This window comes from Poeciliopsis prolifica, unplaced genomic scaffold, assembly GCF_027474105.1.
Source record: "Poeciliopsis prolifica strain line A6 unplaced genomic scaffold, Auburn_PproV2 SCAFFOLD045, whole genome shotgun sequence".
NCBI lineage: Eukaryota > Metazoa > Chordata > Actinopteri > Cyprinodontiformes > Poeciliidae > Poeciliopsis > Poeciliopsis prolifica.
Genome location: NW_026562420.1, coordinates 4811195 through 4829323, shown reverse-complemented (window position 1 = coordinate 4829323; position 18129 = coordinate 4811195). Strand labels below are relative to the sequence as shown.

The following is an 18129-nucleotide window of genomic DNA, read 5'->3' as shown; positions in this document are numbered from 1 at the left end:
TGCTGTTGTGGGACGCCTCCCTTTCCCATATGCCTTTCCAGTATTGTTCCGTCTCCTGCCTTGGTGGGTCTGCTCCGTTGTTATTACCCTGCCATTGAGAGTACACCTTAGCTGGTTGAGTGGAGAAGAGCTGGTTAATCCTTCTAGATTCATTCTCCCTTGTGTATATCTTTAGGCGGCTGGCCAAGGCTTGGAGCCTCTGTTTGGCAGTTTCAAGTGCTTCAGGTATGGGCATCTGTACTTTCTGGGTACTGGTCTTTTCATTGTACCCTTGTGGAGCTCTGACAGTTGGCTCACTTCCCTCCTTGTTACCTTGATTTTAGCCTCTAACCGTCTTTTCCATGGTGGGTTTTGGGTCTCATGGTTGCTCTTATAGCCAAGCATCTCAAGGATCACTGATGCTGAGTTGTAGATCAGCTCATTGGTTTCTGTCATGGTGTTGGTAGGGATCGTTCTCAATGCTGCATTCACATTCTCAATGAGACTTTCTGATGGTACTTCACTCAGCCGTTGTAATTGGCGCTGAGGAGGTCTGGTTGTCATTCGGATCATGATTCTCTCTCTCAGGTCAGCAGCTGTCTCATTCAGCTCTGATTCATTCATTGGGGCCGTGCATCCCCTGTCTGGGTGGGGACTTGTAGTTAAGTCCCCACAGTTCTGAAATCCAGGTTCCTCCTTTTTTTTGCCGTAGCATTTGTGTTGTATCTCGTCAATCTCAAGTTGTGATAGCAGTTGCCGTTTGCGATGTTGGAACACTGAGCTACTAGTTGTTTAGCACTTAGTGTTGACTGGGGATGTCGAAGTAACCATTCCTTCCCCAGTCTTTGCATGTAACCTCTCTATTTAGGGTTACTTGAGTAGTAGCATTCCAACAGATCCAAGTTTTTCACCTCTCGCCCATTTACGTCTTGTTCCAGTAGCCTATTTGTAAAAGAGTGATGACTTATGTATTGAGCTATCCAATCAGCCTATATATATATATATATATATATATATATATATATACATATATATATATATATATATATATATATATATATATATATATATATATATATATATATATATATATATATATTATATATATATATATATATATAATATGATGCATCCTCAGGCCTTCAAATTTGCATAATTTTGAACCTTAAGTGTAATATTTTAACAGTCAAAACTAAGGACCTGAAATTTCATTCAAACTATTTAGTAATGCAATGAAAGGCTTATGGAGAAAGGAATGGAGGAGAACCATTCCAAAAAAACACTGTGGCGGTTGGCAGTCCTGGATTGCACCCCCGACATTCTGGTCATAATTTTCTTACAGACTTGTTGACTCTTCATAGCAAAAGCATGAGCAGAGGGAACTTTGGCCAGTGTCTGCAATCCATGGACGATGTAGAAGAGTAAAAATTAGTGGTGCTAGTAGCAGCTTCTGGATCAGCTGCAGCTGGAGGATTTTTTGTTGGACAGGCCTGTGAAGATCTAGATCTGGCTGAGACATTAGTCCTCTAATCTTGGAGATGTTCTTCAGGTGATAGAAGGCCGACTTTGTAATCGTCTTTTTGTGGCTCGCAAGGTTCAGGTCCGAGTCAATCACTACTCCCAGGTTTCGGGTCTGATCTCTAGTTTTTAGTTGTAATAATTGAAGCTGTGCATTGACTCTAGATCTATAGCTCTAGATCTATAGCTCTAGATCGTTCCTCTTTAGGTCCAAAAAAATGACTTCAGTTTTGTTTTTGTTCAGCTGGAGAAAGTTTTGGCACATCCACACATTTATCTGTTCTAAGCATTTATTCAGTGATTGGATGGGGTCAAAGGTCACCTGGTGACATCGTAATGTAGAGCTGAGTATCATCTGCATAGTTATGGTAGCTAATATTATTTCCTGTAATAACCTGAGGTAGTGGGAGAATATAAATATCGAATAAGAGGGGTCCTACGATTGAACCTTGGGGTACCCCATGTGACCTTTGACCTCTTTGATAAGAAGTTTTCAATTGAAACAAAGAAATCCCTGTTCTTCATGTAAGATTCAAACCAGTCGAGCACCGAACCAGAGAGTCCAACCCAACTCTCCAGTCGATTCAGTAAAATGTCAAAAGCTGCACTCAGGTCCAACAGAACCAGCACTGTGGTTCTCCCACAGTCTGTATTTATATGGATATCATTGTTAATACTTTGACTAGGCCAGTCTCCGTGCTGTGGTGAGCACGAAAGAGTCAAAGCAGTTGGTCATCATGAGGAAACTAATTGTTTGTACACAGTTTTTTCAATAACTTTGCTGATGAATGGGAGGTCAGAGGTCAGCCTGTAATTCTGCAGTAGTGATTTGTCCAGATTGTTCTATTTTAGCAGTGGTTTGATGACTGCTGTTTTCAAAGCCTGGGGGAAAACACCTGATGTAAGCGATGAGTTACTATTTGGATCAGATCAGTAACAATAACAGGCAGGACTTTCTTCAAGAAATGTGTGGGAAGGACATCCAGACAGCAGGAGCTTGAACTTAATTGACTTATAATTTCTTCTAGGATTTTATAATTAAATAGTTGAAAGTGGGTCATTTTTCCTGTATTTGTTTTGTTTAGGTACAGCAATAATTAATCCTCTGATTTTTTGAATTTTCTCTGAAAAGAAGTTGGAAAGCTTGTTCCATCAGCATTAGATTGAATTCAGATGGTAACATCATGGGAGGGTTTGTGAGTCTGTCAACTGTTGCAAAATAAAGCTCCAGCATTGTTTATGACATCTGCAAAAAAAAAGCCTCCCTTCCATGTTTTAGTGTTGCGTGATAGTTACATAGTCTTGATCGCTTCAAACTCGGTTAGTCTGTTAATAAGGCATGTCCCATCTAAAGTTATCTAAACGGTGAGTTTTTGAGTATGCTGAAAGGGGGTTAGCAGGGGTCAAATTTCACCTACTCGCCATGAAAAAAAAAACTATTATATCTGGAAACTGCGCAACAGCTCCCGCGGTGCGGTGCGGGCGGAGGTGCTAAAAACTGCGTGAGAGCTGCTGTGGTGGCTGGCGGTCGGTGGTTGCTAGTACCCCGCGGTGGCCAACAGGCCGGAGCGGCGCTTGGCTGCGAGGGCCGCACGACGCCGCCTGCGGCTTTAATTTGTATTTCTGTATTTTGTACATTTTCTTGTCGTGATCCGGAGGTAATGTCCTGTTCTGCAGAACCCGGGGGCCAGACACATTCTGGATTGAGACAGGTGTAAAGATAATATCTGGTCCCTGACCTCTGACCTCAGAGACACAGAGTGATGGATCCTCTGGAAAGTCAGGGGCAGGTTGCTTAAATGTAGTGAGGTCTGCTACTGAGTACTAAGGAGAGACGTGCCGAGATGAACCTGTTGATTCATTCCATCTGTAAATTTAAGAAACTCTGATCCGAAGACATTTCTTCATTGGTATCTATTGAATCCTGTGAATGATTGGAGGAGCAGAGAGGGAGGGGAAGGAGCAAGGGAAGCAGTCGCTCCGTCTCCAGTCGATTTATCAGCTTGGTTTGGAATATTATCCAATATGCGGCGGGCTCCATCCTAGTCAGACATCCTTGAGCCTGTTCTGACGCGATGATCCTGTTTCTGTCCTTGTTGATAAAACAAAAAGGTTTGCAGTGAGTAGCTTTATCCCATGTTTATTAAGATTGCATCCTCCTCTTCCAAAAAGGAGAAAGCGCTGCCAATAGATCCAGAGGTTATCATGAAGGTCACTGAGCTGGTAGAGCAGCTTTTAATCAGCCATTTGTTGATCTTGAGCAGCCTGGAGTGTTTTTCGTCTCCCTATTGAGGTGATGGAATGGACCACTGAGAAATAACTTCATTTTTAATTTTCCCATAGTGTTCAGAAGAATATTAAAGTCCTTTTTCAGAATCTCAGACTTTTGCTTTGCCAGATCGTTGGCTCCAACATGCACAACTAAAGTCTTAATATCTGGCTGATCAGTGGTTAGAGAGAGCAGTTTGTTGGTTAAATCAGATACAGTGTCACCAGGAAAATACATCACTCTTGTTTTCCTGGGATTGCAAACATCACTGATTCCCTTTACTGCCTCATCTCCAACAACAAGCACTTTTGGGACCTTTTGTTTTCCTGGTGGTCACTTTGTCCTTTGGAGCTTTGGGGGCCATCCCTCACTGTTGGTCTTGCCTCACTGTTGATGTTTGAAGGCAAAGTTTCACTCAGAGGCTCAGACTGGAGTGCAGAAAATCTGTTTTTCAGTGGGATTCCCACAGAGTCAGAATGTTTTGAGGCTCTTGCTGGTTGCTTTGTCCCTGGGAGCGGGGTCAGCGGGTCAGCGGGGTCAGTGGGTCGGTGGAGGCGTTTTGGTTGCAGCTGCTTGTTTGTCTTTCTTTGGTGGAGCAGGTGTTGAAGTTGAAGGTGGGTTTCGGCTCAGACCGGCCACGCTGATTCGTCCGGTGCGGGGTTCTCCCTGATAATCGTCTCATCGGATCCACAGTGCCAGACTCCCGTTTCGGCTTGGCACTCAGAGCGTTCCAGGGTGAGCTGCTCGGTGCAGGGCGCACGACCTCTCTGTTGATTTGAAGAAGGGTTGTCTCATTTCCACAGGAAGCGTTGATCTCAAAGTTCACCTCCAGCAGTTTGATCTTCATTTCTATAAACTGAAGTCGTTGTAAAATACTGCTCATGTCCTTGAGGTCAGGTTTAACTTGGAGATAAAGAAAAGTAAAGTAAAAATAAAAGTAAGAAAATCCCCCAGGCCTTAGGTTTGGAGTAATCCAGTTAAGATGTCAATAATGTAAATATAACTATAAAAACTGTCGCTTTAAAAATAATTCACAGGCAGAGTTATCAGTAAGGATGAGAGAGAACAGGATAAGATTGTGTTTAAGAATTTAGGTTAGGTTGAAAAAAGAAAATCCCCTGGCTCACACTCAAGCAGCAGATGGTGATAATGCGTCTTAATGTTGGATGTCACCTGCCATTAAAACCAAGAAGGAGAAGAAGAAGAGCTGAGGAGGAAAACAGAGAAGGCAGACGGGCCAGAATCATAAGAGTAATGTTTGAAACCATCGTATCAGTTGTTGTTTTCTTTATGCTTTTGTAAACAATTGTACATTCGACACATTTACATAGAGTGTACATAGTGTATCCCAATAATTGTCTTTCACTGTCTTGGAATGTGGCAAGTACAAACTAATCTGAAACATGGAAATCTTTTTCTGATTGAATGTCAAACTGAGAAAAATAGTAGGTGTAAATATCTTTTTTCACCTGAATAGGAATGACCCAAATTTCTTCTTTTTCAGAGTTAATATTAATTTTTTAACTGTCTTTTTTGTGTTTCAGCAGAATCAACACTTTTAAAGAGGTTGACAAAGATCAACCGGATGGACATTGTTCATCTCATTGAAACCAAGATAGACAAATCTGCTGAAGAGGAGACAAATTCACATACCTATGCAGAGATTGAACAAACCCTTATGATGGACCATAGCGAAGGTGTGAAAAGTTGCAATATATATATTTTTTATTTTATACAGACTTGTGATTTGGATGTTATTAAACTGGTTGTGGAACTTTTTAATAGTTAAACAGGATTTTGTGTTTCGTCCGCCCCTGAATGCTCCAACAGGTTTTGGCAACATTCATGAAGACATTGACAGTCCAAGGTCAGACAGATGTAAGGAAGCTGCTGGCAGGAGCCCAGTTTTAGTTCAAGAAGTTCCTGTGGTATCAGCAGAGGAGCTTTCTACTAGCTTATCATCGCTTCATGAAACATCAGGACGAGTTGAGGCAGATCCCATGGCTCCAGGATTCATGAAAAAAGCCCAAAGAGAAAAACTGCAAAGAGAGTTGGAAACAACAAAGTAAGTTGAAATTTTGTGAATTAACAGAAGTGCAAGGCCTGCAGAGGCCACAAAACTGCTAATATTTGAACACACCACATTTACGTAAGTGTAACATTTGTTAATTGAAAATATAAATACTGCTAAATTAGATTTAATGGTTTTCAGCATACATTAACTAAAAGTTCTTGAATTGCTTAACATTTACTTTTGTATTTTAACTAGTGGGTTTACTTTTTAAAATTCAAAGCACAATCTTCATAGTTAGTTAGTTTTATTATGATAGCTGCAATCTGATGCTGTGAGTTTAATCTTTGAGTTTGAGGTCTGGTTCACAAATCCATCTCAGTAAATTACAATTATCACTAATTGCTTTAAGGTTGGCCAATTAAACAAGGCCCCTGTCGCAAATGTATCTAAGTCCATGGTGAAATGCTGTTAGTAGTGCTGATGGGGCCTCTGACTCAAATTCTTCACAAAGCCTTATTCAACCTTGGACCAGCCCTGCATGATGAGTTAAATCCTCTGTACGCCGTGTCTCTGCTGGCTACAGAGGGACAAAGGGAGATTTAATTTATGTGACTTTAGTAGCTCTTTCATTTCATGTCTGTTGAGTTTTTCAAAAGCACCACAGAAACTGTTTTGGTTGCCTGAGCTTTATAGGTTTTTTCAGATTTTCACGCTTAGATAAACTTCAGAAATCAAGCAGGAACAGCGTGAGGGAATCTGTAGAGGCACCAGTGCTGTGATTGTTCCACGCGCCTGTTAAAATGCACCAACTATAAACCCATCTTTTAAGAATAATTCTGCTACGCCTGTGAAATGCTCAGCGCAAGAGACTCTTGCAGTCTGATTTATTTATTTTTAAATTAATTAAAAAATTTAATAATATATATATATATATATATATATATATATATATATATATTTTTTTTTTTTTTTTTTTTTTTTTTTTTTTTTTTTTTTTTCAAAAAACATAAACAAGCAACGCATAGCCTGGTGAGGAGGCAAGTAGCGGTCAGTAAAGCTTTACTGACCGCTTTGCTTATAATACACTGGGAAAACCCTGCAGTCACTGGTCAGTCAATTCATCCTTAGTTTGTGAAACTACATTGAATTTTCCCACTCAAGTCAAATGGTGCATTCACACTATCCCTGTTTAGTCTATTTTAATTGACTCTGGTCAAAGTAGACTAATCACTGGACTTTCTAGAAAGCTCAGTTTGAATGGGAAGTTGTGAATGTGTAATTTAACTTTGATGTGGCGCAACAAACTCTGGTTTCTCTACAAACTTAGGTCTCAGTTTGGTTGAAGTGAATGCTGGTGGTGTTCAAATGTTTTACATGCCAAGTGGAATGATGACTGTAAGGGATGAGTAAATACAACTAAAGCAAACACGTGTGTCTTGCACTAAAACAATGTCTTGTGCTCTTTAGCCAAAAACAAAAGAGAAATCCTACAACTGCTAAAACCTGACACAACTCCCTTGCATTAAGATATTTTGTGAGGAAGTTGGGCTACATGTCGAGTTCAGAGGTTTTTGTCATTTCCCCCAGAGGTTTTTGGTGCAGCGACACCATAAGCAAGTGGATAAACACTTGGGATGGGTTTATAGTTGGTGCATTTTTCAAAGCTTTTTGTTTGTTTCACACAGTGCAGTGTAAAAAAAATGCACCAGCTGAAATATAACATGTCTACTGAACTATTAGGTGTGAAAACACAAAGTTACAAACTCAAGTTCCCATTTCTGAAACTATGACCCAACAGGATCATTACATTTTCCCTTAAGAACAAAAAAATTCAAAAGCTGCATAAAAATAATTACTATTATCTTTTCTGTTTTTGACCAAGGCTGAGCACTGAGGTATTTAAAAGGCACATGACGAGTTTTGACATCCAGAAGAAATTTATGTTTAACTTTAATATGCATGATGCATTCCTACAGATTACTTTGGGGGTTTTCTAATATCCCTGCATAAACAAATATGACATTGTTGTTTTCTTGCAGCTCATCACAAAGTATATATGAAGAAGTGACAGACATGGCACATATTGGGAGTTTCAAGCAAGTAAGTCCTTTATTCACTCTGTACTGCACCTCTCCCTACAACCTCCGTTCCCACGTGATAGACCCTGTATACAAAGGGGGGCCCAAGTTGTGTGCCCAGGTCACCCCACCTCCCAAATCCACTTTTGAACCATGTGAAGATGAAGGAGTTGTTCAAAGCGAAGGGGCAGAGGGGAGCGAGGAGTGGAGTTTGGAGTGTCTACGAACTACTCTTACAGGAGACAGCATAGATTACTGTCTCTCCCCATCAGCTCTGCGAGAGACTTTCAACAACTCTCAAACAGGTGTTTGTGAAGATAGGCCACTGTCCATGACTGATTTTGGTGATAGCTTGCTTGAGTATGCGCAAGCTGAACAGGACTTCAAAAACTTTCTATGGAACTCACAAAACCTGATGAGGCATCTGAAAAAGGATCAGCAACACAACAATCTACGAGTGAACTGCTTGCTTTGCCCACAAGGTTCACAGAATGGACATGTTCTAAGCAAACAGATGAAGTGTCACACCGACTTTATGGGTATGGTGTTGAATCCAGGGATTCAGAGCCTCGGGATCTCTCTGTAATAGTTGAGAGTTCACCCCTTCAAGCAGTCAGAAAAGATGAAGTTCAGGCCACTCATAGTCTCACAAAGGGTAGCATACAATTAGAGAAAGAACATTTGCAATGTGTCGCACAGAAAAATCAACAAACACTACAGTGTGAAAATGAAGATGACTGGGTAATTTCTCTGCATAAAGTTGACAGATCTGATTCTTCAGATTCAGTGCCTGAATACAGATCAATGTCACCACAGTCCACACTGTTAGACGTTAGAAGGTATTCACCTGAATCAGACACAGTTGATGAGTGTCTGGATCCAGATTCTCCGATACCACAGTGTATGTCTTTTGCACATCATGCAGTTCTAAGAAATTATTACGCATCCTCAACAGAATCTGTATTGTCATTTGTTGAGTACGAAGCTATGCCTTTGTTGTCATGTTTTGAGGATAGGCCTCTATCTCCTGAATCTTGTGGCTCTGAGACTAATTGTAGATTGACTTCTCCTGAAACAGACAAACTTCTTCACAAAGAGTATGCACTTGAATTGGCACAAACTGTCATTATTCCAAAAGAATCAAGTCTTGGTAAATTTGAACACAAAGAAAAGAGACAGAAGAAAGGTCAGCCAGACTAGTGCAACAAAAGTCATCCCAAACAGAGTCGCTACAAGCTGATGGTACCGAGACAGACCAGAACATTGCTCCCCCCATGGAAAGAACTAAGCTTCTGTCAACTGATGGCAGTAAAACACAACTATCTCCAGTTTATTCAGAGGCAAAAAATTCAAATGCGAATGTTAAATGCTACGAAAATGTTTGGTGAGACATCCTTACCATCTTTGTCTCAACAACCTACATCTGAGGATCTGAAATGCTTAATATCAACTTCAGACACACTTGAAGAGTTTTCAGCTTTCCGGCCTGCAGTCAAAACAGAACAGCCTCCATTAGGCTACAGTTTTGCTTATGAAGCAGAGCCTTCCAGGATAATCTCTCAAATCAATGATCCACAGTATTCAAGAGAAACACTTAGAAGCAAAGAAGGAAACCATCAATTTTATGGCACATTGTCTGACTGTAATCAGGAAAATTTAGGGGAAGCTATTGATGACCAAACCAATTATTTGTCAGTAGAAATGTATAAAAGGTCAATATCACCTGACTCTGAAGTACAATCCCAGCTATTGTCACCTGAATCGCTAATGCTGCTAGAAATGGTAAGGCCAGACTCTTCCCTGTCGGGCAGATCTGCAGGTAGTCACCAAGCCTTAACACTAGATTCCCCTATTCCTCAGTTCCAGACCTCATTCACAGATGCTTCAGAAACTCATTTAACACTATGGGAGAAAAATCCTTTTCACCTGTTTCAATATGTTCAGATGCAGAATTCAGCTTTGTGTCAATGGAATCATTATGTGGTGAAACTTGGCCGTCATCTGTAGATTCTGTTGACAGAAACTATCCTCTCTCAACAGAATCCCCCATTCCTGAATTTAGCCTGTTTTTAACAGACCTCCATCCTCAAACCACCCTGCAGGGATCTGTGTTTACTGTTTCAAGTTCCTCAGACATGCATTATGGGCTGCTTCTCTGGAATCATTATTTGGTGAGAGCCGACCTCCCTCCATATGTTCCTTTGAGGAAGATAAGTCATGTTCAGCTGAGTCACCAATACCAAAGTTTGAACGAGTTGTGCAAGACTATAATCTGTCTGCACAAGGTAGATATTCTTCACCTGTTTCTGTTACCTCAGATATAGAGTACGGCTGTATCTCTTTAGACTTGCTATTCAGTGCCAGTAGAGCTTCTTCAGTAGATTCTGTTAATGAAACTACCTTTTGTTACCAGAATCCCCTATCCCCAGAGTTTAGCCAGGTTTTACTGGACCCCCATGTCTCAACCATTCTGGATGAATGCCTGTCTCCTGTTTCAGTGGCTTCAGACATGCAGTCTCGATCTGTCTCTTTGGAATCATTATTTGGTGAGAGCCGACCTCCATCTGTCGATTCCTTGGATGAAAGCGGGCCACTTTCACATGAGTCACCCATTACAGAGTTGGGAGAAATTCTGGTAGAATCTGATCTCGCTTCACTGGAAGGGCATTTATCGCCTGTTTCTGCTATGTCAGATATTGAATTTGTGTCTATAACATCAGCATTTAATGAGCGCAGACAGTCATCTGTAGATTCTGCTAAGAAAAGCTGTCCTGTTTCACTAGACTCATGCATTCCAGAGTTTGAACACACTTTAGTAAAAGTTAATAAAAACACACAACAGAAATCCTTGTCACCTAGTTCAGTTCTTTCAGATCTAGATTGTGTGATGTCAGATATTGAATGTGCACAATCAGATGTAAACTTATCTATTTCAGAACAGAGACCTGACTCATCAGAATCACAAGCATCTGAGACCATGGTGATAGTACAGACCAATAATTCGGCTTATTTAAAGGAAATCAGGGTACCAGTCTACAGATTGGTTTTTGATGCAGAACTTTGGAAGCTTATCTCTAAAGTACGAGATCCTCAGTACAGTGGGGAGACATTCTTTAGTAAAATAGGAGTTTTTGAATATGTTGGCACCAGAATTGAGTATTTTCCAGAATCCCCTGTAGTAAAAACAAACGAGTTGGAGAATAATTTAAGGTCAGGCAATGCAGAATTAGAATCCGGATCTTTGTCTCTTTTGGAAATGACTACAAATGTTAAAACATCAAATTCCAACTTGTGTCTAGATTCTCATGGTCCCAGATTTTCCTTTCAACACCTCAGCATTTCTCAGTCTCTGCCAAACTCACCAGTATCAACCGTATCAGTTGAAGATTCAGAACATTGCATACCCACAGTTTTCAGTGAAAGCACACATCAATCAATGACTTCAGCAATATCTGTTGATGACAGGAGTGCAATATCACATGATTCACCCTTCCCAGATTTCAGGCCTGTAGTATCGGAGTCAGTTACAGCTTATTCAATCGTACCAGAAGGTGGATGTCAGACCCTGTTACGTGATTCAACTGTAAGACAGATCAAAGCAAAAGAAACTGAACGCTTTGCCTCATTTGTTGGATTCAGGTCAGAATCTCCACCAGTTCTTTCACACTTGGAGAGTGCTCATCTAATAAGTACATTGAGGCAAACTAAAGGCATACCAGACGCATTTGAGTCAGAAGCCAAGCTTGAAAGGAGACCTTTGTCATCTGATTCTGAGTCAGAGTGTAGGTCTATATCACCTGGGTCTCTGACTTTCATTTTCAAACCATCCCCTGAATCTGTTGGTTCTCCAAATGAATTCAGAGCGCTGTCCCCAGATTCTCCAATTCCAGAGTTTAAGGAAGCACTACAGAAATCCATAAACACATACTGTGAGCTTAGATCTTCTGTCCCAGAGTCAGTGTCATCAGAATCGGAGGTGGAAATGAATTGGGGGGAGACATGGTTTGAGGAACAGTGTCTATCTCCTGACTCTGCCACCTTTGGTAGTGAAACAAATCTTCCAGCTGATTCTCCAGTACCTGACTTTAGACAACTTTTCTCAGTTGCTCATGTTGATTACAGTTGTTACAGGGCATCATCACCTGAATCCAGTCGTTCAGATTTGGATTTTGCTCCCTTCATTTCTCAACTGTTTGAAGATGAAGTTAAAGAAAGACCAAATACCACAGAGTCAAATCTATATTTGCATGAATTCCAACATTTATCCCCAGACTCACCAATACCTCAATACACTCACAGGGAGGAAAACACATTAATATGTGGTTCTGCATCTCCTGTGTATTCAGAGGAGGAGTTAGAGATAGAGTTTTGTGAGTCCTGGTTTATTGAGGACAGAAGAGCATCTTCTGGTTCATCATCTGAATCTGAATTCAGACCAGACTCCCCCATACCTGATTTTACTCAGGCGCTACAAGAGTCCTTTAATTCACACTCTGCTTTAAGATTCTCATCCCTAACCTCACTATCTTCAGAGGAAGAAACCAATTTAGAATTGGACATATCTGTGCCTTGTCTTTTTGAAGACCGAGCAGTAACTCCTGGTTCTTCAATATCTCAAGATGAATTGAGACCAGACTTGCCCATTCCTGAATTTACACTTAATCGTGCTGAAATATGTCACATGAATGTAATTGTTTCATCTTCTGAGTCATTGGCTTCAGACAAAAAATTGGAGATTGATTTGTGTACGACTTGGCTTTTTGAAGACAGAGCGACATCTCCTGGTTCAACAACATCCAAAGAAGAGTTTGATGCTCCTTCATCAGATTCTCCCATTCTCACACTTACTCGAATACCAGAAAAATCCACAACTTTGCTCTTTGTTTCAAGGTCTACTTCATCAGAATCAGTGTATTCAGATTGGGAAATGGAATTATCTTCTTCTCTGATGACAGATGATTTCCCTCTGTCACCTCTATCCCTAACACCTCAAAGTCAATATGGATTGCTTTCTCCAGATTCACCTGTTCCTGACTTTAACCTGGACTTTTCTGATAGTCATCATAAGATATGTTACAACAGGTCATCATCAATTGAATCAGAGGCTTCAGAAATTGAATATGCCCCTTTAATTTCACAGACTATTGATTTTGAGGGCAGTGTAAAATTCTGCCCATCAGGACAGTCAGATGATGAGCTTGGACGTTTGTCTCCCATCTCTCCTTTACCCCTGCACTCCCTAGCCTTATCTTCTGATGTAAGGGTCAGATACAGGTCCACTTCTCCCGAGTTTGAGTTCTTAGAGGAAGATGTGGACACTGATTTGTGTATGGCTTGGCTCTTTGGAGTCCGATCAGAATCTCCTTGTTCAAGAATATCCAAAGAAGAGTTGAGACCACTTTCACCAGATTCACCTATTCCCATATTTAGGCAACAGGACTCCATAATACCTAACTGGGAACTAAGGTCCACATCACCTGAATCAGTGTTTTCAGATTTAGAAATGTCTTCAGAGTTCCCAAGCGTAACTGAAAGTAGACCTTCTTCCCCAGAATCTTTAACATCAATCTGGCTTTCACCTGATTCTCCTCTACCTGACCTTGTGCAGCCAGTGTTTGAACTACCTAAGGCAATTTTCAGAAGTAGGTCGATATCGCCTGAGTCAACTTGTTCAGAGGTTGAATACATTGTTTTAAGCCTGGGGTCATTATTGTATGACAACAGACAATCTTCTCCAAGTTCAGGAGCATCTGGAGATGAAAACCAGGCACGGTCTCCCGACTTGTTAAGATCTGATTACAAAGAAGCAGTGCGAGAACATGTGATAGTAAATGTTGGCTATAGATCACCGTCCCCTGAGTCTATTGAGTCAGATGTTGAGTATGCTTTAGGCGAGCTTTTGATAGCATTGGGATTTGGTGTTGAACATAGGAAAGATTCTTTTCTGTCAATAGAGTCACAGATTCAGGACAGGTCATTTTCAACTGAGTCCATACCAGAATTCAAATCTGTGTCACCTGATGAATTGATGTCACTTAGAAGCATTACAAGTGAATCCCTAGAGTCAGTTGAGGAAAACACAAGATTATCACCAGACTCACCGCTTCCTTCTTTTACTCAGAATGTACTTGAGACTGTAATACAGGAAACATACACTAGGGCTTCATCCCCTGAGTCTCTGCTATCAGATACTGAATATTACTTGGTAAATTTTTCATTTGACAAAGGACTTGAAGACAAAAGAACAATGTCACCACAGTCAGAAAGATCAGATATTGAATATCCTCCTGAATCTCCAGTGCCTGATTTTACTCAGACATTTGCAGAATCTGCTGTGATTGTAACAAGCTATCCAGCAATAGAATTTTCATATTCTGATGAAATGTCACAACTACCAACTCCATTTTATGCAGAAACAAGATCGTATACACCAGAATCATTGGAGAAAGAGGAGCATTTAGCACCCAAATCATCACTGGTTGAAACCAGTGATCGCATTGTTTCAGAAACATCAGTTGAGCCTCTCCCACCTGCCACTGTACCTCAGTACAGTCTTGTTTATGACGCTGAGCTATGGAAGCTGATTTCTCAGGTACGAGATCCTCAGTATGCAGGAGAAACCTTTATTAGTAAAACAGCTTTCGTGCAGTTTATTTGTAACAAAGATATATATGAAAGGAATGTTACAAATAATCAAAAGGATAATAGAATAAAAACCAGAAATGACAAAGATCAATCATCTTTATTAACACCTTCAGAAGTTACTCATCAGTTCTCTTTTACAGAAACAAAAAGAGCAGTGACCAACACACATCTGACAGAAACACCACTTCCAATGATTGAACAGATTTTGTTATCAGAAACTGTTATTTACAAGCAGCCAAAGCTTGAATCATCAGAGACACAACTGTGGTATAATCCTTCACTATCTAACTCAGTATCTGACGAAGAGAGCGATCATCTCTACAGATCTCCAGAATGTCTCGGTCCAAATTTACCAGAGGTGGAAGACGCTAGAGTATCACCCGAATCTGTAAAATCTGTCAGTGAATTTGGGCCCCTCACACCAGATGCCACCTCACCAGAACTGAGGTTGGGATTGTCAGAATGTGTCAAGTATGTCAGAACAACACCACCCCCTGAATCTAAAGCTTCAGATCTTGATTTATTGCAACTGAAATCAGACCTTTTAGAATTCAGGCCTTCATCTCCAGAATATGCTCTGTCTGAGAATCAGGATGAGAGTCAGAGGCCTTTGTCATCTCAGTCACTGCCTGAGTGCAGTCCTGTGTCTTTCCAATTAGCCTTGTCTGACCAAACACCATCATGTCCAGAAATCATTTCAGAATGGGTCCAGAATAGGTCACTTTCTCCAGACTCCCCCATCCCTCAGTTTGCTCCAGTACCGCAGGTCTACCCCATGAAACATCTCATCTTAGGCTCATCCTCAGATTCTGAATCCAGTGATTCTGCTGATATGTCAGATGGAAACACTAGGCGACCCTCCTCACCTGAATCCATTTCATCCAGTTGGTTATTGCCTGATTCACCAGTTCCTGAATTTATGAGAATTTTATCTTCTTATTTTATGGATCCTACTTCCTATGATAGATACCCCTCCCCTGTGTCTTTGTCATCAGACTCTGAGTTTGTAGCCTTACCAGTTGAATGTTGGACTGATAACCCCAGACCTCTGAGCCCTGCAAGCCTTGAATCTGAGAAGAAATTTTGTTTTGATGATGAGCTCAGTTCAGAGGTTTCACCCCACACATGGGGTGAAACATCTTCCGTGCAACCAGAACAGACAAAGTTAGCGACTGTGTCATCATCACCTATTAAATCTGCTAAAGAATATTGCCCTCATCTGCAACAAATGACAGAATCCACATCAAAATTCTGGATATGCAAAGAAGAAACTTTCCACAGATCAAAAGCAGATGAAGATGCCGGAGAATACTTGTCTCCAAAGCCATCAACAGCTAAAGATGTGAAACAAAAGGACACAAAGACCCAACAAAAAAGTGGTGAAGAACTACAGGGCAAACCAACCCATCATGGGGTAAGACATAAAGCATGAGAATGCATCAATAACCTTTTGATAACTCAAAAACAACACACTGCTTTTAACTCAGGACATGCCAGGCTAACACTATAGGAGCAGAGGCCTTTGATACTTTGAAGGAGTTTTGGATCTCTTTTGAGTTGTTGATAATATTACTAACCACTTTCTATTTTCCTCTGGTTCATTTTTGTATGATGATGAAATACTGGAACATTTTCTTACACCAGGATAACCAAGTCCAGGTCTGGAGAACTAATACTCTTTAACTTAAATAAATCCCCTCTCCATCACACCTGAAGCAAATGGCTGAATTGCGATTTTGTTCAACAATGAGTCTTTCCTTTGCTGCAAATGTGTTAGAGACGGGATGCAAGTTACAAATCCTCAAGGACCGAACTTTGGCACCTCGGCTTAGATGTACAAAATGTTGGTCTAACTGACTGCTGGGTGATGAAAACAAAGTTTAATTTAAATTGTGCAGTGGCACTAATGAGTTAAAATGCTCATGTCTTTCAGAGGTTCACATAACCTCTGTGCAGATGTAATAAACTTACATAAATAATTTCATTCCAGGTTCCCCCAGACTTTCGAACATTTGATACCCAGAGCAACCAGTTTCCTGACACAGCAGCAACAGATTGTGGCAGTAAAACTGCAGTGATATTCTTTGATGATAAGCCAATCACATCAGATCCCATACTCCTACCTGACCAGACTTCATACAAAACACACCGAACTGTTCCTCCTGTACTGTCTGTGCATGAGAAAGCTTCGAGTTTAAAGTCCCATGTGTCCAGAGAGAATCCAGACACATGGGACTTTATGCAAGGTCAGTCCTGTGAACCTTTTTCAGCCAAGTCAGATGAGTTTTTGGTACCAATATTTTCGAGTCAACAAGCCCTGGGAGTTTCTGAGTGTGGCCAAGCATTCTCCAATGATTTGAGTCCAGTAACGCCAGTGTTTAGTGGTCTCAGCTCAGCACAATTTGCCTCTGAAGATACCATCAGTGAAGAGCCAGAAGTCACTGAAGACTTTACATTTTCTCTAGGCTTTAGGAGAGTCCTCTCTGAATTCGAGAACATAGCATTGGAATTTGAATCAAACACTACAACCAGCCAACAGAAGAAATCAAGTAAGGGTACAGAGTCTCCACGTCCATCAGATTCAGAGCCAGAATTCTTTGACTGCCAACAAGACTTTTTTGAACCGGAGGATGTGATGCCAGAAGATGAGATAACTTATTTTTCTGAGCACTCTTCAATAAGCTCAAGAAGTAGTTCAGATATGGGCCTACTGAGAGTCTGCCCTGAGCACACCGCTCAACGTTTCCTTCAAGTAGAACCTAAAAGGCAACATTCTTCTGGCAGTGAAAGTCTTGGTGAATTTGCTTATGATTCACATGTTTCACGGGAGTGTGCTGCAGAGGGCGGCTTTCCCATTTGTGAGCAGCTGCTATCTAGAGATCAAGCTGGGTATTACGATGATGATGACTTCCTGGGAATGGTAAGAGGATGAGCATGAGCACAATGCTACACTGGTTTCTGACTTACGTAGTTTTAGACAGATTGCCGTTGCACACAAGATGTAGAAAAGAAAACCTAGACTGAATTTGTGCATCAATTTAAAAGGCAAAGATGTTTCTGCTGTGAAGAAGTATTTGCAGTTGTTCACTTTGATGCACAGTTGAGATTAATAAGCTGCTGTGGAGAGTTCTACTACATATTCCACTGTTTGCACCAATTGGTGTGTGCATGTTGTTTCCCCCCTTAGTGTCAAAAATTAAAACACTGAACATTTCCATATTTCTTCCTCCCATTTGACATTTCCATTCATCCTCCTGAGCAGTAGATAAGCTGACTCTATTGCTGCATGTTTGTTTTAGTTGAACATTGTTGCTTTATTGTGCCTTCTCTTCATCTCGCATTACTTTTATGTACAACATTTTGAATTTATTTCCCTTGATCCATACATGTACATTTAGCAATGACAGAAGATGAGTGTGAGGTTAAGAGAAAGGCCTAAGCATGAGTTTCCTGCAGCAGTTTGTTGTAGTGTCACTGCAGAAAACGTGACATTCACCCATACTGGTTGTGTGCTGTCTCTAGGAGATAGCAGAGGAGCTAGGAGCACTGTCCTCTGATAGCTCAGAGGAGGAGGTGCTGACCACCAGAGTGGTCCGACGCAGAATAATCATTCAGGTAACATAAAA

At 40.9% G+C, this 18129-nt stretch overlaps 2 protein-coding genes across 2 annotated transcripts in view; both read left to right on the top strand.

Annotated features, from left to right (window-relative positions):
- ank2b (ankyrin 2b, neuronal) overlaps positions 1 to 18129 on the top strand; it is a 76458-nt gene that overhangs the window by 48714 nt on the left and 9615 nt on the right. The window contains 3 exon segments of the mRNA XM_055056389.1: positions 5311 to 5463; positions 5597 to 5831; positions 7820 to 7880. Coding sequence (XP_054912364.1) covers positions 5311 to 5463; positions 5597 to 5831; positions 7820 to 7880 — 449 coding nt within the window.
- On the top strand, positions 10291 to 18112 carry LOC129376804 (uncharacterized). The gene is made up of 2 exons (XM_055056388.1): positions 10291 to 15917; positions 16494 to 18112. The coding sequence occupies exons 1-2, from the start codon at positions 10368 to 10370 to the stop codon at positions 17433 to 17435; spliced, it is 6492 nt and encodes a 2163-aa protein (XP_054912363.1). The 5' UTR covers positions 10291 to 10367; the 3' UTR covers positions 17436 to 18112.

Bases quoted from the DNA above. Each gene is read 5' to 3' on its own strand.
- LOC129376804 (XM_055056388.1), top strand. From the start codon at position 10,368: ATGCAGTCTCGATCTGTCTCTTTGGAATCATTATTTGGTGAGAGCCGA. The intron at 15,918-16,493 runs GTAAGACATAAA...ATTTCATTCCAG, and splicing joins GCAAACCAACCCATCATGGG to GTTCCCCCAGACTTTCGAAC.